This window comes from Barbatula barbatula, assembly GCF_947034865.1.
Source record: "Barbatula barbatula genome assembly, chromosome: 2".
NCBI classification, from domain to species: Eukaryota; Metazoa; Chordata; class Actinopteri; order Cypriniformes; family Nemacheilidae; genus Barbatula; species Barbatula barbatula.
The window spans coordinates 14,598,835-14,621,596 of record NC_136767.1 but is presented as its reverse complement, the minus strand read 5'-3'; the positions used below and the strand labels follow the sequence as shown (position 1 = coordinate 14,621,596).

The following is a 22,762-nucleotide window of genomic DNA, read 5'->3' as shown; positions in this document are numbered from 1 at the left end:
TATCATTGGTCTGAGTGGCTTTCAGCTTTCACAATGATTGGTCTATTTTCTGCTGCGTTGTGAATAGTCTCTTTAGGATTGGCTCGGGCAATCTGATTAAACTGTTGCTCAGCTGAGTAGAAGTGTCAAAATGCCACTGAATAGTCTGTTGCCAAAAAGGCCTTGTTGCCCAATATTTTGTCAATCTCTAAAATACACCCAACATAAAACATAAAATATGTTTAGTGTGAAATAAGTGAAACCAACCAGTCTGATGATGAATGACAATATAAGTGTCAATATTATTAAGATGATATATTATATAATAACTGTACTTGCATTTATAAGCACCAAAACATATTACAATGTTGAATGATTTCTTTGAAACCCCTTTAATGTATCAGTTTAAATGTAAGATTATGAATGGTGTGTATTTTCATCATAAATAATGTGATAGATGATTTACACTTAAGCACACATGAATCAATTCAAACAAAGAGATATGCTTGAACCAAAGTTCAAATCAAGAAAGGAATCATATATGACTGACACTGGTGGACTAAAATGTCAAAGCATTTAACAAAAGCAACTTACATAGTTACAGAATAAAACAGAAATTAAAAGATGCTTTATAAAAGAGTCCTTGTTTGGGTGTGGTGTGACATAGTATAAAGCATCTTCTTTTTCCGTATGTTATACATTGCTGGCTTGAATGTGCTCCTCTATTTTCTTCTTAAGGCCACTGAAGTCTTCTGAATCATCTTGCCATGCTTGCAAATATAGTGGTAGGTTTCTGAAACACACAAATAAAGAACTGAACATTCATCTATATACCATATACAGTATCTCACAGAAGTGAGTACACCTCTCACATTTTTGTAAATATTTTTTATATCATTTCACGTGACAACACTGAAGAAATGACACTTTGCTACAATGTAAAGTAGTGAGAGTACAGATTGTATAACAGTGCAAATTAGCTGACCCCTCAAAATAACACACAGCTAATAATGTCTAAACCGCTGGCAACAAAAGTGAGTACACCCTTAAGTGAAAATTATATTTCTTCAGTGTTGTCACAAGAAACTATATAATAAAGTATTTTTTTAAGAAAATGTGAGTGGTGTACTCACTACTGTGAGATACTATACATATACTATGTATGTATGTATTTATGTATATAGATACGATACTTACGATATAAGAAACATTGTGACTTAAGTAAACTATATGACTTGTCAAAAGCTTACTTTGACTTGGTGGTATCTGTAGTATTATAGCTCTCTCTCCAGTGTACTGAAGCTTCTTCTCTGCGATCAAGCCTCCATAAGACTTCAGTAAGCCACATTTCAGTTTTCCTGCAACCTAGTGGAATTTGATTCCAGATGCATTTTTTAATCGGCAAGTAAAACAGATGAGATAATGATTGTACCTTTGAATCTCTTTGTTCACTTGACTATAAAAAGTATTTTCTTTAAGTAACAGCAGATCCAGCTGTTTTTACATACCTGGGAAAATCTGGAGACTGAGATGAAGATCTCTCAATGCCTCTTTTAATTGGCCCTTTTCCAGGAAGCACAGCCCTCTTCCAGCTAGTGATTGTGCTTTTGCTGCTTCTAAAGTCAACATTCTTTTGACCATTTCTTCAGTGTTTCCAAGATTCTTTTGTTTCCATTCTGTAGTTTTGACGAGAATATATGAGTAAAGAGACAATGAAACCAACACGCAATATAACCCCGTCCCCAGTAAAAAGAACCTTACTGCATCTCCCATATTCAATAATACATTTTTATATTAAAACAAAAAAAATCTTGCCTTTTTGTTTAATAAACACCTTCACCATTTGAATGATAGCCCTGAAAGGAAAGAAAAAAACAACATAAACGCTATTGTTATATAATTGAAAGAATGTTATGGAAATATCTATATAATAAATATATGGATTAAAGTAGTTATTTTGGTTTGTTTTCGCACATAAAGTATTCTCGTCTCTTCATAAAAATTCAATTGAGCCACTATGCAAGGATGGACCAATTTAATGATGTCTTTAGTACTTTTCTGGACCTTGACAACAACTATAACCGTGATGTCTATGAGGAGGCCTGGAAATCTCTCGGATGTCACCAAAAATATCTTTATTTGTGTTCGGAAGACGCCAAGAGGTCTTAAAACATGTTGAACGTCATGCAAGTAAAATATAACACAATTTTGATTTTGAGTTTAACTTTCCTTGAATTCTTTCTTATTTGTGAGTTCCTTGGGATAAAAGCGTCTGCTAAATGAATGAATGCAAAGATAAACGTTCATAATTTTGTACCTTGTAAAATTTGTAATTGCCTCTTTGGTATCCTTCAGCTTCCAGTGAGTTTGTGCTTGAAGAAGATGGGCTGCACCAGCCCATATTACAAAGTCCACATTTTCGAGCACAGCATCAGAAGCTGGACTCACAGCTGTTGGTCCACCTGTAAGCTGATTTTCCATGGGCAGCTCAAGCACCAGTCTCTCAGGGATGAAGTCTAAAGTACTGGTAATGACCTCCTCACAGATCACAAGAACATCCCTATATTTCTGAGCTTTAAACAAAGCAAATGCTGCTTCAAGATAGACCACTGGGATTCTGGGAAAAGAAGTGCCAACCCCTGTAGGTACCTGCAATACAGTCGGAGTTTGAGAATCAGTCTCATATGACTAGATACACTGTTTAAGTTGCTTGAACTAGCAACACATTCTATAAACTTACAAGATCTTTGCTGTCCAATTGGAATGATGCCAAGAGATCAAGATAATACTCAACACCATCTGAAATACTGATTGAGACAGGCTTAATTAATACAGGAAAATAAGTAGATGTCTTTGCCATGTTATATCAGTATGGCAGAGTACAGAAAAATGCAGATGCTTTATTCGCTTGTTGGTATACTTGCCTGTCATTGAGGACACACGCGTGTGCCAAAGTGTACAGAATCAGGGAGGGGGAGGGGACTCTGTTAATAAAGGTAATATGTTCCCCACTCTGCAGTAAATCTGGAGAGACCAGTAAAGCACTAGATGGACATTTATCAGACTGTCGCTGTACAGCCTGAAAACAAAGAGAAAAATATGATTATTTAAATGAGTCATATGGCACGAATTCGTGTCTTTGGTGTGTTAGTTGCCCATGCATGTATTAGTAGGGCTGTGCAATTAATAAAAAATGTATCGTTATCGTATCGTAAATTTTGGCCTTCCTCAATTACACAACATACACAAAATAATCGAGGTAAAATGATTGTTGTGGCGCATTCCATTTGGCAAGTATCCTCTCTTTTCTTGTAGTATAAAGAACACAGTGCACCTTTCTCTTAACATTTATTTTCAGTTAGATTCACAGTTTAAAAGCCAACTATGTTGTTTGAAAGGTTAATGAGTAATCGTGTTAAATTATCGGGATCTCAATATTGGTCAAAATAATGGCGATTATGATTTTTGTCATAACTGAGCAGACCGCCCAAATGTATTCGCAAGTAAGGGGAGCGTACCGGTCAGTACAATTGCTTTGGAACCTGATGTTCCAAATATGGTAAGAGGTGTTACATCTCCATCACATGCTTGTGTTCAACCAAAAAAAGACATTTATAGAGTTTTGAAACAACTAGAGAGTGAGTAATTCATGACAGTTTTTGGGTGAACTATCCCTTTAAAAACAACACTATACATACCAATGTGTGAATGTATTCGTTGTAGTTAAAGGTAACCATGTGAAGCATCCTTGTGTAAAGGACCACTTACAGAATAAAGAAGACGTAGCGCCTCTATTTCTGCTTTTGGATTACCAAGCTGTCTGAATACCAGTGCACCTTGATAGATCGCACTGTGGCAAGAAAAGTCAACTTCCACAGCCTTCCTATAAAAGTGAAGAGCACAATGGGGTTGATCCTGCAAGGACATAAAATACAGAGACATTAAGAGTGTCCAGTGAACTCAAGATAAAAAAAGAATAAATCTTGATCTAACAAATCAATCATTTATAACATACAATCTTATAATTACATCACTATGAACTGAGACAGAGGCAGAACGTGTGTGTTCAAAAAGTTTCTAGAGGTTTGTTTAGTTCAATCTTTCTTGCTATTGTAACGGTTTAAATGGATGGGGAAATCGTATAACAGCTTTGTACCAGCTTAGACAAACTTTGGCCTGTAAGAGTGTGGATCTGTGCCACGAGTCTTCTGGGACTTGGCCGGTCTTTAGCCTCCTGAAAAGCCTCAAGGGCCTCAGAATAGTTCTCCTTGCTCATTTGTTCCACTCCTAAACGAACAAACGCAACACATTGTTTGTCTTGACAACTAAATAAGAATAAAGATAATATAAGAGCATTATCTTTTATAGTAATGTATATTAAATATTTAAGTAACTTAAGTTGTACAGTGTATAATTTATGAATATTTATATAAACTTGTAATATTATGTAATATCTTCAGACATACTGTACCATGAGCAATAACAGTACAGATGTGCAAAAGATCCTTGAGGTCTCTTGCTGACATGGCAACCATTAGCAAGGAATCCTCCTCCATGCTCAGTGCAAGGTTTCTGATTTCTGTCTGTAGATTCACAGGTGCTAAAAGCTCTCCCTAGGAGGACACAAGAATGACATCCATATAGCCATATGCGTCCCAAAATCACATTATCTGAATTCTTGTCACATTCAGCCTTTTAAAAGTATAACTACCTTGTGATTTGTCTGTGTCAGAAGAGCAACAATTCTCTCTAACTGTGCCTCCATTAGCCATAACATCCACTGGACCAAAAGAAGCTTATGGAGATACGGCGCATAAACCGATGTGTCAAAAGTCTGCAGTACAACCTGCCATAACTTAAATGGACCAGAGCTTTGGACCTGAGATCCAGCAGCACCCAACACTGGAGAAAAGAATAATGAACATAAAGCAAGATTATGACCCACAATGCAAAGCCTACTGAATATAAAAACATTGAAACATGTACATGTTGGGCGTCACCTCTTAATAAAGTTCGGGTGAGATTCTTCTCTATATCACTTGGGTGGGTGAAACCCAGAGAGAATAAAGACGTGTTGTATGAGACTGTCATTTCAAGTTTGAGTCGTTCAGTAGCTGCTGGTATACCTGTGAACACGCACAAGCGATCGTATGCGTTTCTCAAAGTAACACACTGACTTCAATGTATCAAAACATAAAAATAACAGGATAGTCAGTTACCTTCCATTTTCTGAAGCAGTTTAACGACTTCCGAATAGCATCGTGTCCGAACATCGTGCATTGGTTGAAGTCCTCGTTCATATTGCTTAAACGGAAACGAGTGTTTGATCGTAAGGTAACTTAACGTTAACATTAGAGTGTTAACAACAATTATTATTCAATTTATTACACTAACATTACCTTCCACCTGACGATTATGGCGTTATTCTCCTCAATCCATCTGTCAACTAAAGCCGGAGTGAAAGACATGTCAAAATTCAGATTTTAAAAACCGAAATAAAACCATTTTTTCTAATCTGATGTTTAATAAACAGGGTCCGATGTCTAATTCGAATTTCCCTCCTGCGTGTTGAAGCAACTGTTTGATGGTAGGGCGCCATCTGCTGCCGAGGATGTATTACACATAACGAAAACACATGACGTCTGACTTTGGAAATCTGAACATTACCGCTAAGTTATCTCCGGAAAAGTTGTGATTTAGTAATGTATAATAATAAAATATTAAACTCATTCAATAGCCGCTCCAACAAAATTTGAAGATAAATATTTATTGATAAAAAATTTGGCTTTTCTACAACCCGTTTTTATTTTTCTGCCTAATGTAAAACGTTTTTAATTATTTTTTATTTAACATAACATAAACGTGACCAGTAGTGCATTCATTCTACATTCTTCTACATCTTCTTCTACACTGTCTAGTATTGAGGTCACCTGAGGACATCTGACTACTTCCACATACGCAGCGATATCTGTCGCAGCATTAAACTACGATTCTACGTCACATTTTCTCTGTTTACCCCCACCGGAGAGCACCACCGACCGCAGACGAGGCCGTTCTAGACTTGGAAACCTGCATTCGCCAAAATGGTACGATATTTCACCACGACAATCAGCCGGGATGTATCAAAACGACTCAACTATTATATACTATTATTATATATTGAATGATTTTCAAGACTTTACCGCCGCCTTTATTCAGCCATTTATGTAATCTTGTGTTATTCTGATGTGATTGACGTAATGACAACCTGCCTAGAAGATTATCGCGTTTATGTAAACCTTGAATTTGAATTTCACGCTGAGCGTTTAAATACGTCTCTATAATAAACTCGTCAGGTTATGGAATGACGCACTGAAATATTGACGCGCATGTAACTTTGAGCTATTCGAAGAAGGGGCGTAATAAACATGGCACGTATTCATTAAGTTTGCTATCTGACAAAAAACGCTAAACACTGTTAGTGCGATCTTATTTAATGGATATGGCCCAAGACACACGGGCATATTGGAATAACGTCGTTATAAATAGCGCGTTCACGCCTAGAACAGTCTATGCGCGTATTAAAGTTTCGTGCGCACGCAACCGTGACTCTGAAGGGTGATGGATGAATAGAAAGATAAAGCGTTTTATTATTTTTGATGGTCGAAACGCGGCACTTCCTATCGGTCCAGACAAGCTTGTTATTGGCTTAGTGTGTCACGTTTTAAAATGGTGCTGAAAACGCTGTAGGGCACAGCAGCTACGCAGTTATGTTACATGCTGAAACTTCAGTGTACTCTACTTTAAATAGTCAATTATTTGTTAAGCATTAAACACATTATTTCATTGCTGTGGGGTTTTTGGGCATACTTGAATTATTTACACTGTGTTGAGAAGTTAAATCCTGTCACTTTTAGTATCCGTTGAGCTGAAGGCATCCATTTGTTATGGCATTGCCCCATACACAAACTCCCGTATACAAACTTGATAAACTTGATTTTGTTGCTCAGGTGAACTTCACAATAGACCAGATCAGGCAGATTATGGACAAACAGTCCAACATCAGGAACATGTCTGTGATCGCCCATGTGGACCATGGTAAATCTACTCTGACTGATTCCTTGGTGTGCAAAGCTGGTATTATCGCTTCTGCTCGCGCAGGAGAGACCAGATTCACTGATACCAGAAAAGATGAACAGGAGAGATGTATCACCATAAAGTCCACGTATGTACCCCTGTTTTAAAAGTTCAAATAACATTATAATTTACTCGTCTGTAGTAGAAGTTAATTTGAAATCAATTTGTTCAAACGAATACCAGGATTATTGAATAGTTAATAAGCATACATAATAATACATTGTGCACATTTAAACTTCATGTATCCCCCCCCCCCCCCCCCCACAGAGCTATTTCTCTGTATTATGAGCTTGATGAAAATGACTTGGCCTTCATTAAGCAGTGCAAGGATGGATCTGGATTTCTTATAAACCTGATCGACTCACCAGGACACGTTGACTTCTCATCTGAGGTGACAGCTGCTCTTAGAGTTACAGATGGTGCCCTCGTAGTGGTAGACTGTGTATCAGGTAAGGCAAAGCTAGCATGCATACTATCCTCAAAAACTCTTATTTCAGAATATCAAATTCAAACATTCAGTAAGTAAAGCATGCAATATATTCACAGACATGTATTAGATGTTTTTGTGTATGTAATATATGTATTAATATGAATAGTTAAGGCACAAAATGACCAAATTATCTATGATTTGCTCTATCCACAGGTGTGTGTGTGCAGACTGAGACCGTCTTGCGTCAAGCCATTGCAGAGCGCATCAAGCCTGTATTGATGATGAATAAGATGGACCGTGCCCTCCTTGAGCTACAGCTAGAGCCCGATGAGCTTTTCCAAACTTTCCAGCGGATCGTGGAGAATGTTAATGTCATCATCTCAACCTACGGGGAAGGAGAACATGGCCCAATGGGAAACATTATGGTAATTTATCATTCCAGTTGACATCTACACATTTGAGAGATTTGAACTACCACAGTTTATGGAAAAGTCTGAAGGTTATTTCTGCTTTTGGGGTGTACCCTAGGTGGATCCTGTGGTTGGGACTGTAGGATTTGGGTCAGGCCTCCATGGCTGGGCTTTTACTCTCAAGCAGTTTGCTGAAATGTATGTGGCTAAGTTTTCTGCCAAAGGAGATAAGAAAAAAGCAGATTTTACTCCGACAGAACGGGCTAAGAAAGTGGAGGATATGATGAAAAAACTTTGGGGAGATAAGTAAGTATCTTGCATTCTAAAGAATAGTACAGTCGTGGCCAAATGTATTGGCAGTAACATAAATGCTGTGTTTTGCCAAGTTTCTGCTTAAACTGTTGTGGTGTTCATTCACGTTGTTTGGAGATTATTAGGCAGAGTGATCCGATGCATTTAAATAATTGCTAAAAAAAGAAACTGCCCAGATGTCAATCCCATATAGAGAACCTGGTCAGTCCTCAAAATGTGAGTGGACAAGCAGAAGCTTTTTTATCACCTCAGAGCACTAATAAGGAAAGAAATGATGGTCATGCTCAGAGATTATGAAAAACAAGGCCCAACACTGTAAATATTGATTCTTTGCAAATATTATGTTATGCCAATAAACGCCTTCAAACCTTAACCTTAACTTTAAGATATGCTAATTTAAGATATCCAGTATACCATTGAAACATGTGGAAAAACAATTACAAATACAGAAGCAGCAAACTTTGTACTGTTACTGCCAATACTTTTGGTCACAGCTGTAGATGGTAGAAGATACAATTTACGAATGTGACATCAAGTATAAATCATTTCTATGTAAATTAAATCGTCCTTTTAACCTTAAGTCATCTTTTTCAGGTACTTTGATCCTTCCTGTGGAAAATTCAGCAAATCAGCAACTGATGCAGATGGCAAAAAGCTGCCACGTACTTTCTGCCAGCTGGTCCTGGATCCAATCTTTAAGGTGTGTGTTGATATCAGATCTTGGTAATACCTCATTAGCAGACACTGAATAAAAAAAAAATATTCCATCTTAACTTCGTCCACAGGTTTTTGATGCCATTATGAACTTTAAGAAAGAAGAGAGCCAGATATTGATTGAGAAGCTTGAAGTAAAACTTGATGCTGACGACAAAGAAAAGGAGGGAAAACCTTTACTTAAGGTAGAACCACCCAAAATAACTTGCACTTACCATGAAAGAAGTCATAAAATAGCTTAAGCCTCTCTAAATAATCGCTTTTTAATGATCTTCCTTAATTCTGAAATCCAAAGAGAAAACAAGTCGGTCCTGTTGTAACTGACCTATTATTGTCCTGTTTTCAGGCTGTGATGCGCCGTTGGTTGCCTGCAGGTGATGCTCTACTGCAGATGATTACCATCCATCTTCCGTCTCCTATTACAGCCCAGAGGTACCGCTGTGAACTGCTTTACGAGGGCCCTGGAGATGATGAAGCCGCTATGGGTTAGTCCTAACATTGCAAAGTGTTCACACTTCAATGTTGCCATGTTGGCACCTTTGGTCAATCTCCTCTGACCTTTCAGGTATAAAGAACTGCGATCCCAAAGCTCCTCTCGTGATGTACATCTCCAAGATGGTGCCAACCACTGACAAGGGTAGATTCTATGCTTTCGGCCGTGTCTTCTCCGGTGTTGTTTCTACGGGGCAGAAGGTGCGCATCATGGGCCCAAACTTCACACCAGGAAAGAAAGAAGACTTGTACATAAAACCAATCCAAAGGTTTGCTGCCATCAATTAAACTAGATTAGCAAATCCAATTTTGTGGTTTGATCATATGATCATTAATAATCTCGCTATGTTCTCCTCAGAACTATTCTGATGATGGGTCGTTATGTGGAGCCCATTGAAGATGTGCCATGCGGCAACATTGTCGGCTTGGTTGGGGTCGATCAGTACCTGATTAAGACTGGCACCATTACCACCTTTGAAAATGCTCACAACCTGCGTGTCATGAAGTTCAGCGTTAGTCCTGTGGTGAGAGTTGCTGTGGAGGCCAAGAACCCAGCTGATTTGCCGAAGCTGGTGGAAGGGCTGAAACGACTGGCTAAGTCTGATCCCATGGTTCAGGTAATATACCTTGGGTGGGTTAGCCTATAACTAATATAAATGTGTGCTTTTTAACATTACTTGCCTTTTGCTAGTGTATCATTGAAGAATCTGGGGAGCATATAGTTGCAGGTGCAGGGGAGTTGCATTTGGAAATTTGCCTAAAAGATCTAGAAGAAGATCATGCTTGCATCCCTCTGAAGGTAAAGTAGGGTTTTGATGACCTCACTGATGAGTGCTGGTGTTCCCGCTAAAAGCTAATTTTTTACAGAAATCAGACCCAGTCGTGTCATATCGGGAAACAGTCAGCGAGGAATCGGACCAGGTTTGCTTGTCCAAGTCCCCCAACAAGCACAATCGCCTATACATGAAAGCTCGACCTTTCCCAGACGGCTTGGCTGAGGACATCGATAAGGGTGACGTGTCCTCAAGGCAGGACCTCAAACTAAGAGCACGCTACCTGACTGAAAAATATGAGTGGGACGTTACCGAGGCCCGTAAGATCTGGTCCTTCGGACCCGATGGCACGGGACCCAACCTCATGGTGGATGTCACAAAGGGAGTTCAGTATCTGAATGAGATTAAGGACAGCGCGGTGGCTGGTTTCCAGTGGGCAACTAAAGAAGTGAGTATGGTATTGTAATTAATAGGACATTTCTACATAGTTCATAGATTATGATCCACTTTATTACAAGTTTTTGAAGATTAAATTTTTTGTGTTAACTCACCAGGGTGCACTGTGTGAAGAGAACATGAGAGCAGTTCGATTTGACATTCATGATGTCACCCTTCATGCCGATGCTATCCACAGAGGTGGCGGTCAGATCATTCCCACAGCCCGTCGAGTTCTGTATGCTTCTGTGCTCACCGCACAGCCAAGACTCATGGAACCCATTTACCTGGTCGAGATTCAGGTATATGAGACTTCTTTGAACAGAAATACAATTTAAATATTGATGGTACTGAAACATTTTCTTTGCCCTTTCAGTGTCCTGAGCAGGTTGTTGGTGGTGTCTACAGTGTGCTGAACAGAAAAAGAGGTCATGTCTTTGAGGAGGCTCAAGTTGCTGGGACACCTATATTTGTTGTGAAGGCATACATGCCTGTAAATGAATCATTTGGTAAGCTTATTCTTTAAAAGATCTTTGTCTAAAATGATGAAATGTGTCATTTTTAAATTCAATAAACCCACTTGTGAGCCTGGTTTTAAGTAGCACGGGAATATTTGTGGCAATAGCCAGAAAAACATTGTATGGGTCAAAATTATAGATGTTTCTTTTATGCCAAAATTCTATAGGATATTAAGTAAAGATATTTTGTACATTTCCTACCATGAATATTTTAAAGCTTTGTGAGTAGTTTGCTATGCTAAGGATTTTATTTGGACAACTTTAAAGACGATTTTCTCAGTATAGATTTATTTTGTACCCTCAGATTACAGAGTTTTAAATAGTTATATTTTGGTACAAATATTATCCAATCCTTACAAACCATAGATCAATGGAAGGCTTAATTATTCCATGATGTAAAAACCTCAATTGTGAAAAACTTGACACATAAGTTTTGTTGTCCAGGGTCAGATTTGTACATTTAAAACAAAGAGTCCGTTTGATTTAGATTTTTTGTTTCCCGTACAGGTTTTACAGCAGACCTGAGGTCTAACACAGGTGGTCAAGCATTTCCTCAGTGTGTGTTTGATCACTGGCAGATTTTGCCAGGTGATCCCTATGACGTTAACAGCAAACCTGCCCAAATTGTCGCAGATACCCGTAAGCGTAAAGGTCTGAAGGAGGGAATCCCGGCATTGGACAACTTCCTGGACAAACTATAATTTTCTCTGGATTGTGTTATTAATTTTACAATGTTAAATAACGTCAGTGATGATTGGAATAATGTTTACACAAAACATCACTAGAGCTTAATGTCAATTTTCAAAGCTGCAGAGTCTGCAGGAAATAAAATCCAAGCACGTTAGACGTTTGTGAATGTTTCCCAATGTAATAGAAAAATACAGGCAATTCAGTAAGGCTACAAAAATATGCACCTTGGAAATCATTAAAAAATATATATTTTCAGATGAACATGAAATAATGATCTAATCACTGGGGATTGGTGTATATGTCATAAGTACCGCATCCTCCATCTATGGAGTGATATATCCATTATATGAACTCCCTGGCTAGGAGTGGAAATAAAGCACTGTATCAACATTTACAGAATATCAATGTTCTTTTTTACAATGTAAAATGAGATTCCTTGGTTCAAAATAGTACATACAATTTATGAAACATATGCGAATTGCTACATGTGTAATTGACATGCTTTGTAAAGACAGATTTTGCCTAAATAACACAGTATATAGTATGGCTCCCATCCAGTAGTACTATATGCGAGATTAATTCAACCGAAGTAAATATTCAATTAAGTAAATAACCATTAGCAAAAAATGTGTATTGTGCTGAACCCACCCCATAACAAAACTATAAACTTTGAGGCGTAATTTTATAAATTCAATGAATGGGTTGAGAATGCTAACAGAGTGAAATGAGCTAATCTAAACAAATCATAGAAAATTTAATTTTAACTCATGATGACATTATGCAAAAAAACAAAAGACTTCAACATAAAAACACAAATTCAAAATGGGCATACGGCTTCCAGGAACCTAGAATCTGATGGCCTTTAAATAATTAAATCAGAAACTTTTAAAAATCCAAAACTAAAAAAGTAATGCTGTTACAAAACTAACACTTGCCTTCATATTACACAAGTTAACGAGTAAACTTTACATAACATACAACAGGTTTTTATTGCTGCAAACAAAGTCTGAAATGTTAACAAAAAGAATTGCACTGTTGAAATTGAATAGGACAAAATAAAATAAGCTGCCGCTGAAAATCTGCATTTGTTTCTGCAGACACAACACACACAACAGAGCTGTCTCTGGATGCCCAACATTTCCAGTCCGCTCATTTTTTCCCTGTTTGCTCTGCTCTATTCCTCAAATCAAAAAGCTAATGGATGGGAGTCTTTATTGTGTAATTGTAATTAATTGTGTGAGAAACAGCTTGTGTCAGGGCTGCATTAAAAAAAGCATCACTGCCGATGCAGTCATATTCCTCAGAGATTTTCACTGCAGTCCTTCTAGGTCCTTGTCTGAGCAATTCTCAGTCCGATATAAAAAATGTAGCTTAGCTTACTCGATTCAAAGGGTCGTTTTTTTGGTGACTGGTTTAATTCTGGCCAATACAAAAGTACCCAAATGATTCAGTCTAAGGATATAATGTCTGAAAGGCCTGAAGATCCTCCGGTGATGACCCCAGTCTCGTGACTTGAGCCGCTGCTATGAGTCGCCGTCTCATACGGAGCTGAAGAGGAAACCAGGCTGGTGCTGGCACCCTGAAGGCTGCTGGAAAGGCTGTCTAAAAATATGGGGGGCCGGTAATGCTGCTGAAAAAAACAGACAAACTTAATTGTCATGTTGCTCAAACGTAAGATCTGTATGAAGCCAATCAAATAATGGAAGAACATGTACTGACAACGCAATTCAAACTAAACATTCTATGCAACAATAACTCATGCATACCTGGGGGTCCCCTTGAATCAGAGAAAATAAATCAAGACCTTTTGGGAAGCAAATATGAGAAAAACGTTAATGTTGAACCATGAGGATGATCAAGAGCCCATCTAACTGGATGGAAGATAAGATAGACACATACTTTGCATATCTGTGGGAATAGTGGATAAGGTTGAATGGTGGAATGGAACCGAGTAATCTGCTATTGAGGAGGTCAGGTATGAGGTGTCCAGTGACTGGACATTTGGCACACGAACAGTTGATGGCTGATAAGTCAAAACCCTAAAATAAAAAATTTAAGTATTAAAACAACATACAGTTTCTCACAAAAGAACACCCCTGACATTTTTGTAAATATTTGATTCTATATTTTCATGTGACAACACTAAACAGTTGTGTACAGAACACAAAGTAGTGTACGGTTTGTATAACAGTGAAAATTTGCTGTCCCCTCAAAATAGCCATTAATGTCTAAATCACTTGCAACAAAAGTGAGTACACACCTAAGTGCAAATGTCCAAATTGGGCCCAAATAGCCATTTAGCCAATTGTTGCTCTACATAAAGCTGGCCTAGGCTATAAGAAGATTGCAAAGACCCTGAAAGTGAGCTGCAGAGCGGTGGCCAAGACCATACAGCGCTTTAACAGAACAGGTTCCACTCAGAACAGGGCTCGCCATGGTCGACCAAAGAAGTTGAGTGCACATTCTCAGCATCACATCATGTTCCAGAGAGAGCCTCTTTTAAAGATGATGAACAAGAAAGCAAGCAAACAGTTTGCTGAAGACAAGCAGACTAAGGATATGGATTACTGGAACCATATCCAGTGGTCTGATGAGACCAAGACTTCTTTGGTTCAGATGGTGTCAAGCGTGTGTGGCGGCAACCAGGTGAGGATTACAAAGACAAGTGTGTCTTGCCTACAGTCAAGCATGGTGGTGGGAGTGTCATGGTCTGTGGCTGCATGAGTTCTGCCCGCACTGGGGTGCTACAGTTCATAGTGGGAACCGTGAATGCGAGAATGTACTGTGACGTACTGAAGCAGAGCATGATCCCCTCCCTTCGGAGGCTGAGCCGCAGGATAGTATTGCAACATGATAACACGCCTCCAAGTCGACCACTGCCCTGCTAAAGAAGCTGAAGGTAAAGGTGATAGACTGGCCAAGCATATCTCCGGACCTAAACCCTATTAAGCATCTGTGGGGCATCCTCAGCCGGATGGTGGAGGAGCACATGGTCTCTAACATCCACCAGCTCTTTGATGTCGTCATGGAGGAGTGAAAGAGGACTCCAGTGGAACTCCATGTCCAAGAGGGTTAAGGCAGTGCTGGAAAATAATGGTGGCCACACAAAATATTGACACTTTGGCCCAATTTGGACATTTTCACTTTGGGGTGTACTCACTTGTGTTGACAGCGGCTTAGACATTAAAGTAAATTTAAGTAATTTTGAAGGGACAGCAAATTTACACTGTAATACAAGCTGTACACTCACTACTTTACACTGTAGCAAAGTGTCATTTCTTCAGTGTTGTCACATGAAAAGATAATAAAATATTTACTAAAATGTGAGGGGTGTACTCACTTCTGTGAGATACTGTAGTAACTAACGGCACTTATGTTATTTGGAAAGTGGAACAGTAAATCAACTTTTGGCAAGACATTTACGTAAATTGGGCTTATCTGTAATGAACGAATGTCTACAAACCCTTTGCTGTGGATCTCCTCAGCTTTTGACAAATATACACAACGCTTTTTTAAAGGAGGATCGCTCTCGTCATCATCAGACGAGCTCTCTAACGTCAGGTCGATAATGTCTGCTTTTTTTGTACTGCTGGGCCCCACTGCACTCTGTCGCACTGGGACAGCACCTGAGAGTCATGAATGATTTAAAAAGAAAAGGAAAGAAAACTTACAATCAAATACATGAGTTCACAGAGACGTACGATTTGCTTAACAGTAACTTAACAGAAAGAAATATCAGGACAGATTCCCCAACATTCTGTCATTAGCAACAAGAACAAAATTAGAATTTAGTTTGAATGAGTCATTTTCAGTACTGTATCAAACTTACAATCGATTTTTGGGATACATGGGGATGACACCTTTAAGGCCTCCTTCTTCGGTCTCATTGGACACCAAGTTCCATCCTCTTGAAACTTGATTTCATCAACATCTGTGCAGTCGTTGAGTATTTCCATAAAGAGCCTAAAGAGTAAAAAGTGCATAGTTTATTCTAAATGGCTTTTCCGGTGCTTTAACCCTAGTTCAAAATGAGCTTAAGTTAAAGGGATAGTTCACCTAAAAAAATGTATTCGGTCATAAGTTCTTGTCATTTAAAACCTTTATGACTTTCTTTCTTCCACAGAACAGAGAAGATATTTTGGAGAAAGTTGCTAACCGAACAGTGCTGGCACCCATTCACTTTTATTGTATGGAAACAAAACCAATGTAAGTGATTGGGGGCAGTTAACAACATTCTTAAAAATATCTTCTTTTGTGTTCTGTGCAAGAATTTTTTTGGGTGAACTACCACTTTAAAGAATAACTTTGAAGTCTATATTCATAAAACTCTCTATAAAACTAAATAAATTCAAGTATGTACTGTTATTAGAGTGGACATAGTCCCTTTTAACCAGAGTGAAAACTCACCCATCTATAATTAAACTCTCGTATGTGGCCTTCTTGTCACAGACGGGACAGATCCAGGTGGGCTTCTTCTCATTCATTTGCAGGTATAGAGCAGCATCAAAGCACTGCAGGTGCGAACAAGTAAAAGCTCGACAGGGCACTGTAAGGCGCATCTTGCCAAGCTACGCAAAGGATGAAACTATTAAGTTATGCAAAACAACACCCTTAACACAAACCAACACTAAATAAAAAACACTACGTCAGATTTAAAGTGACGACTTACTGGGCACATAAGTGAGACTCGTAAACTGGTTGTGGCGACTTCACTGTCAGGGTCTGCAGTAAGCTTTTCTTTAACTGTTATAAAAAAAAGTGAGTGTGGATTTAGTAAATCCATTCAGACGATTTTTTAATCTTACAAACGCTGAGAAGGAACATGTTCTAGAATTCAAGGCACACATAATGATTTTACAAAAAGATTACGGAAAGGTTTTCTTTCTGATCATGTTCATATTAGCAAAAAAGATAAGGGCTTTTCTCTCTACTGAAAAATAAAAAGTTTCTTTACTTAAAGCTCTAGAGTGGTCAGGGTTCCTGATGCCCTTCATTCTCAATCTCTGCAGTAACAGTGGAGAGGTCAGCTGCCGCACCAAGTAGACCGACATGGAGTACGTCTACAGAAAACAAAAGACTTAAAAAAGACATTCGACGGATAAAACTGACATTGGAAGGTGTGCCTGAAAAAGAGGGACAACCTGCACTGCACAAACCTTTCCTATATCAGGTGCCCACGTGACGGATATTTGATTGGGTACAGCGGATGATAACCTGACCAGCGATGTGATGTTTAGGGGTTTGCCTGGTCTTTTTTGCTCCACACCATTTTTAGGGGGAGGTGCAAAACCCTGTGTGAAAACCATATCATATCAATTATATCTGAACGCAATAACAACAGCAAGATTAAATGTCTAATGTTTTGCTATTACGTGTTAATCCTGTTAAGTGTGTGCAATGTTATTCGGATGCTATTTTAGGTTGGAAAAACATGAAACAGGCTTACTGAAGTTTAGTTACAACAGGACTACGTACAGGGAGAGGAAACAATTTCCCATTGACTTTGATGCACAGGCTGTTTGGGAAGTTGTCCTCTTGTGGACAGCTGGTCTCTGACAGGCAAAACCTAGTATATAAAAGAAGCGATTTAAATCCAATTTGAGACCTGCAAAAATAATACAGAACATTCTTTTGGTTCTTACCGAAGTTGGATTTGAACCATGTAGTCTCTTCTGCCACCTGGGAGAAAGTCCCTATGTAAAACAATAAGAACAAATTTAACCAAGGCTTACAAGGAGCAGATTCATATTTTTTTTATTAAAGTCAAAGTTCTTACCGAGAAATGCAAACTTCTCTCACTTGCTGTGGAGTCAGAGCAAATATAAAGTATTTCTCCTGATAAAACCTCTGAGTAGCACAGGCCCCTTTAAAACATAAAACACCCATGTGACTACTCCGCCCTACTTATAACCAAACTCCCTTTAGAGAACAGTCTTTTTAGAAATGCATGGCTCAATATAAATCCCTGTTTAAAGGGATAGTTCACCCAAAAATGAAAATTCTTTGATCATTTAATCTAGGGGTCGACTGATATGTGTTTTTTAGGGCCGATGTCGACATTGTTTATTACAGATCAAGTTTCAGAGACGGCTGAAAGCGCAGCCTGTGTATTTTCATTTTAATACAAAAGCAAAACATTTTGTAGATAATGCGTACACACAAATAAAAGTAGACAAATCACAGTTTCGAATCATGTATTAGTCTTATTTGTATGACCAAAAATAACTGAAGATCGTCTTTTTTTTCTGACAGTCCCTCTGACTCTAAATAAACCATTATATTAATTCAGTTAGTCACAGTTCTGAAATGAAGTGGGTGAAGAGGGAACTAATGAGCACAAGCAGCTGATAGTGAGCTTTATTCGCTGAACCGAGAGCCATTTCCTTCAGACACGTTCACTTGAGAACCTATGATACTGCGCATGCATGTAATTCTAAAGCAAATAAAAAGATTTTAGTCAGATGTTTAATCAAACATCAGATGTGTGATACTATAAAACACATTGGAAATATGTTTAGTACGTTATTGCTGCCTTATTACTGTTACCCCCGATCTGCAGCGCCGTTTATGTTCGTGCCACTGCTAGAGCGGTTCTCAAGAACCAATGTACACTGAACCGATAGCCGTTTCTTTTCTACACGTTGGATTGAGAGAACCGATGAGTGGAAAGTGACTGAGCATGGTTGATTCACCCACAGTGAGGCTTGGAGGCTACCGAACTATGTGGATAGTTGATGCTGTCCTAATGCTACGAGCTCACGTGAACAGAGCATGTAAATATTATGTAGCAATCTGGCAAAACTTACATTTATATAGTAACAAATAAATCGTATTTGATTGTGCATGGATCATAGTTTCTGTAAAACGCTGATGAAGATGAATTATGTACTTTATGTCTTTAAGATGATTAAAGATGATTCTGTTAACTGACAGAAGTTATGATTAAGGATTTATATATTTTGTGCTGACTGCTGAGCCTTAGTGTAGTATTTTAATACCCGCCTTTTTGATATGCATTGCTCTAGGCCAGAGAGTGGCGTTACAACAGAGGAGGCTCCATTAGTGCCAAATGTATATTTTCAAAAATAAATAAATTTATCGGCAAATCCGCTTTGAAAATGACCGATGTCAATAAAATGGTAGCAAATGTGAAAAAAATGTATAGCGTAAGTGCTTAATTTTAACAGGGTCGCTTGCGGGTGTCAGTGCATAAAACAAATGTTTGCCCCACCAAAGATTTTATTTAACATTCAATATATTTTTTTAATGGTGAATGTCGGGTTTGTGATAAGTGCAGGAAAGAGCGAGCAGAGAGCTCCTGCACTCTCTTGGTCTCCAAACTAAAGTGTGCATTTGACCTCATTCTGTATAATTTAGTTACAATGTATGTTATATAAAGTATATATATAATAATTTAGTTCTGAGTTACTTTTGAGTTTTGAACTATATAGCTAATTTAATTTAATGTGGTAAAAATAAAAATAATCAAATTAAAAATAAGTTCTGGCAAATGAAGGCCAGTGGCAAAATTACAGATTTTTGCAAAGTGGGCAATAAATGAGGATTGTGAAGAGTGAAATTTGTGTCTGATCAGTTCATAGCCGATTCATAACTTGAAAGAAGTTATAAAACCTAACAACTGTATAAAATAACAAATACAAGGTTTCTTTGCATTTATTTTGGATTTATTGGGTAGGGAACTTTTAAGATGGTCGTCACCCACCATCAAAGACTCTTTTTTGACTCCGGAAAAACCCTGCCTGTTAACCAATCAGGATCAATGTGCCCCTCCGTACAAGCACGCCGTGCATAGATAATAAAACACAAGAGTTAAAGCACAAATATGAAGCGGTCTATAGCCAACGATTTTAAAAGAATGACTGACAAATTAACAGAACGATTTATCAACTGAGTTCATAATGCAAGGTCATTTTGGGTGCAACCAAATTTAAAGTTGGTGCGACCAACTGAGTGGGAAAGTGGGAAAAATTTGTCTAGAGCCCTGGAAAATCAAAAAAATGCTTATTATTGACATCAATAATCTGCCAGGGCGATAATCGGTCGACCCCTAATTTAATCACCGTCAAGTTGTTCCAAATGTGAATAAAGTTTGTTGTTCTGCTGAACACAGAGAAAGACATTTGGAAGAATGTTTGAAACCACAGATTTTTGGCCACCATTGACTACCATAGTATTCAATGGTGCCCGAGAACTGTTTGGTATTCCACATTCTTCAAAACATGTTCTGTGTTCATTAAAACAAAGAAACAAATAAAGTTTTGTAACAACTTAAAGGTCTCTTTAATATTCATAATGCACACCGTGTAACACTGGAAAAACTAAGAATTTGTAATAAAATTACCTAAACTTGAAGGTTTAATCAAGACATCCAGCACATCATAAAACGGAAGGGACTTCATCTGTACGTCCGGATGGACGGGCGCCATAAGTGATGTGGGCTGCTGCATATTCATCATGGGCTTTGATTCATGAAAGAGGGGTGATTCACAGCTCACCTGGTCCGAATGGGCTATGTGAGAAGGAAGATCTGAGTCTACAACCGTGGCGCCGTTGTCTGCTTGAAAATAGGATTTAATGCTCGACTTAAGAGCTACCAAGTCTGCAAGACCATCAGATGTCCTGGGGTATCTCCGACGATAAAGTTCCTTAATCTTGATCTGCACGGCAGGACTACAACCACTCCTCAGTAAATACAAAGCCCTCAGCAAAAGTTCATGCTTGCGGCCGCTCTTATTCCTTCCAGCAAAACCTAACAGTACCTGGAGCTCTGACACACGGAAACTTGATATCATATTCTGCAAAACAAATCCAAACAGGTCATAAAACAGAGTACAAGATCCCAGAACATGACAATCAAGCAAGCTGGTCAAACAAATAAAAAATGTTCCCACAGAGATTAGAAGAATTATCACCTATGCCATGTTGAAAAGTTCTGCATGTGGGCAATTCCAGTGTTATGGATGTGACATTTTCAGTCAAAACTAGAAATAAAAATGCATTTTCTACTGATAGAACAAGCGTCTGTTTATATTTAACCAAACCACTTTTGATAGAGTCGAGACATCAGAGACATATTAGTCTATACATGAGTTGTCTAATTTAAAAAAGGGAAAGATTTATGCGTTATGCATGTGACAAAAAAGGATGCATGTTTTCGAGAGACTACACGTTGTAGGATTTCTCTTAATAAAATGAGCAAACAAGAAGCAACAATATCGACAAATTAAGAAAGCTTGGCTCTTTGAAGAACTTAACATTTTCATTTATGACGAATAAGGACCGTTATGGATTTGACAATTCATTTAGTTGACTATAAACCAAAAATGCTAAAAAACCTTAGAGGCTGATTCACATGGGTACTTAAACCACCAAATACTGACATCAGTATGGTGAAAACATGTGGTAAAACGTGACTTTTGTGTCCTAAGGGTTGACATTTGCATGGAATTGCCCAATTGATAAAAATAACCAAAAAATATCAGTGTATTGATAATCAACATGACATAGAATGGTGATTTTTAAAGAAACCGGGGTTTCATGTGCAAGCAGGTTCTTCCGTCAACATGTATGCTAGAAGTGTGGCGACAACCCACCCAAATTCCCATGTCAGACAGAAACCCCAGAGAAATAAGAAAATCTCAACTGACCCTTCATTATACGGTCCATGCTTGGTTGTTCTTAGGTGTTAATCCTTTTTTCTTTAAAAATCCTTAACAAATGTGACCGAAATGCATCTAAAATGTTGAGAATAATTCCAAGACCCATTAGATAAACATTGTGAGTATCACAAAGGACAAAACAGATGTTGAACCCGAGAAGAATTAGGTGAATGATTTGTAAAAGTTGGATTCAAATAAGTGTGGTGTTTCTGGACAGCTTACTAGAACTTTTATAATACAACATAACTCACTCGTGTATATGCATGTACAATAACAGGACACAAACACAAACAGGAGTTTTTTCAGCTGACATGCTATGCATTGTTTTGCATTGTAGAAAGACATTGCATTGACATCCTCGTCGTCTGGAGAGAAATGTTCCATAATCAATTTGGTCTTCGCTGAATTGTAAACAACATGCCTCATTTTAGAGTTTATATAAAAGTGCTACATTTGCATGAAAAACGAGTGTACACTGCATATAACAATACTACACCCGTGTGGGTACAAACGTGTTTACAGTGCTGTCTGGTCGGACGCTAGCTAACAAAAGACCAGCCAAAACAAATCAAGCAGTGAAGAAATTATAAGGTGAAAACTTGTTACCTGCTGCGAACGGTTGTCAAGCTCAGTTAGGTATTACAATAAAGCACTTTCATGCATTGAAAGAGGAATATAAGAGCAGTCTCAGTGACACGTAGAAGCCAATCTTCAATGTTTGTGTTGCAGCTTCAGAGCTAAAAGAGCAGCTAGTTGGTAGCTAGCAGGCTAACAACTTTCAGTCTAAAGAGTGATGGGACATTTCTGACTGGATTATTATTACACTAAACAACGGGCACCGAACCGGCCGAAAATGTACGATACGGCAACTGTAAAATATATTCAGAATGTAAAAGACGCAAAGAAGTAGCCAGCTATCATGACACTTTCGCCTACCCGTAACTCCTCAATATCCGCCATTTTCTGGCTGCGCTCATCCTGCCAAGTCCGGCGATGTCGGGTCACGTGACACGAAACGGGTTAAAGGGGTCGTAACGTAACTCAAAAATAATTGTAACTTTTGGTTTAGTAATATATAATTGTTTACATGATTTTTACCCCTAAATATCTCGCTATGCTCAAAAGCATATAGTTGTACTTGTACATACACTTGCATACATAAATACTTACATACACTGTTTTACATTTAAGCGTTGCTGTGTGGTGCCCCATC

General features: G+C 38.3%; 3 protein-coding genes across 12 annotated transcripts; 1 reads left to right on the top strand and 2 right to left on the bottom strand.

Moving 5' to 3' along the window:
* Positions 1–59: 59 nt before the first annotated feature.
* Positions 60–6,010, bottom strand: fancg (FA complementation group G). The gene is made up of 14 exons (XM_079472661.1): positions 5,379–6,010; positions 5,199–5,283; positions 4,980–5,105; positions 4,691–4,881; positions 4,451–4,592; positions 4,136–4,266; positions 3,748–3,894; positions 2,904–3,058; positions 2,720–2,786; positions 2,297–2,628; positions 1,795–1,835; positions 1,488–1,655; positions 1,230–1,344; positions 60–772 (listed from the first exon to the last, which is right to left on the bottom strand). The coding sequence occupies exons 1-14, from the start codon at positions 5,445–5,447 to the stop codon at positions 673–675; spliced, it is 1,869 nt and encodes a 622-aa protein (XP_079328787.1). The 5' UTR covers positions 5,448–6,010; the 3' UTR covers positions 60–672.
* Positions 5,927–12,943, top strand: eef2l2 (eukaryotic translation elongation factor 2, like 2). The gene is made up of 15 exons (XM_079472647.1): positions 5,927–6,065; positions 6,969–7,183; positions 7,363–7,544; positions 7,739–7,950; positions 8,054–8,241; positions 8,842–8,947; positions 9,033–9,146; positions 9,308–9,446; positions 9,527–9,722; positions 9,812–10,070; positions 10,145–10,252; positions 10,321–10,674; positions 10,781–10,963; positions 11,038–11,170; positions 11,687–12,943. Exons 1-15 carry the CDS (start codon positions 6,063–6,065, stop codon positions 11,878–11,880), a joined length of 2,586 nt encoding a protein of 861 aa, XP_079328773.1. The 5' UTR covers positions 5,927–6,062; the 3' UTR covers positions 11,881–12,943.
* On the bottom strand, positions 12,100–22,547 carry pias2 (protein inhibitor of activated STAT, 2). 10 transcript variants are annotated; one of them, XM_079472682.1, is made up of 15 exons: positions 22,156–22,544; positions 21,538–21,624; positions 20,232–20,685; positions 17,646–17,733; positions 17,512–17,562; positions 17,345–17,435; positions 17,026–17,160; positions 16,824–16,929; positions 16,539–16,612; positions 16,277–16,437; positions 15,699–15,832; positions 15,333–15,495; positions 13,769–13,908; positions 13,636–13,673; positions 12,100–13,499 (listed from the first exon to the last, which is right to left on the bottom strand). In XM_079472682.1, exons 3-15 carry the CDS (start codon positions 20,680–20,682, stop codon positions 13,317–13,319), a joined length of 1,815 nt encoding a protein of 604 aa, XP_079328808.1. In that variant the 5' UTR covers positions 20,683–20,685; positions 21,538–21,624; positions 22,156–22,544; the 3' UTR covers positions 12,100–13,316. The 10 variants fall into 10 exon arrangements, with proteins under 10 accessions (XP_079328808.1, XP_079328812.1, XP_079328810.1 ...); XM_079472686.1 differs by having other exon boundaries at positions 12,100–13,496; XM_079472684.1 differs by having other exon boundaries at positions 22,486–22,544.
* Between the last annotated feature and the right edge of the window lie 215 nt (positions 22,548–22,762).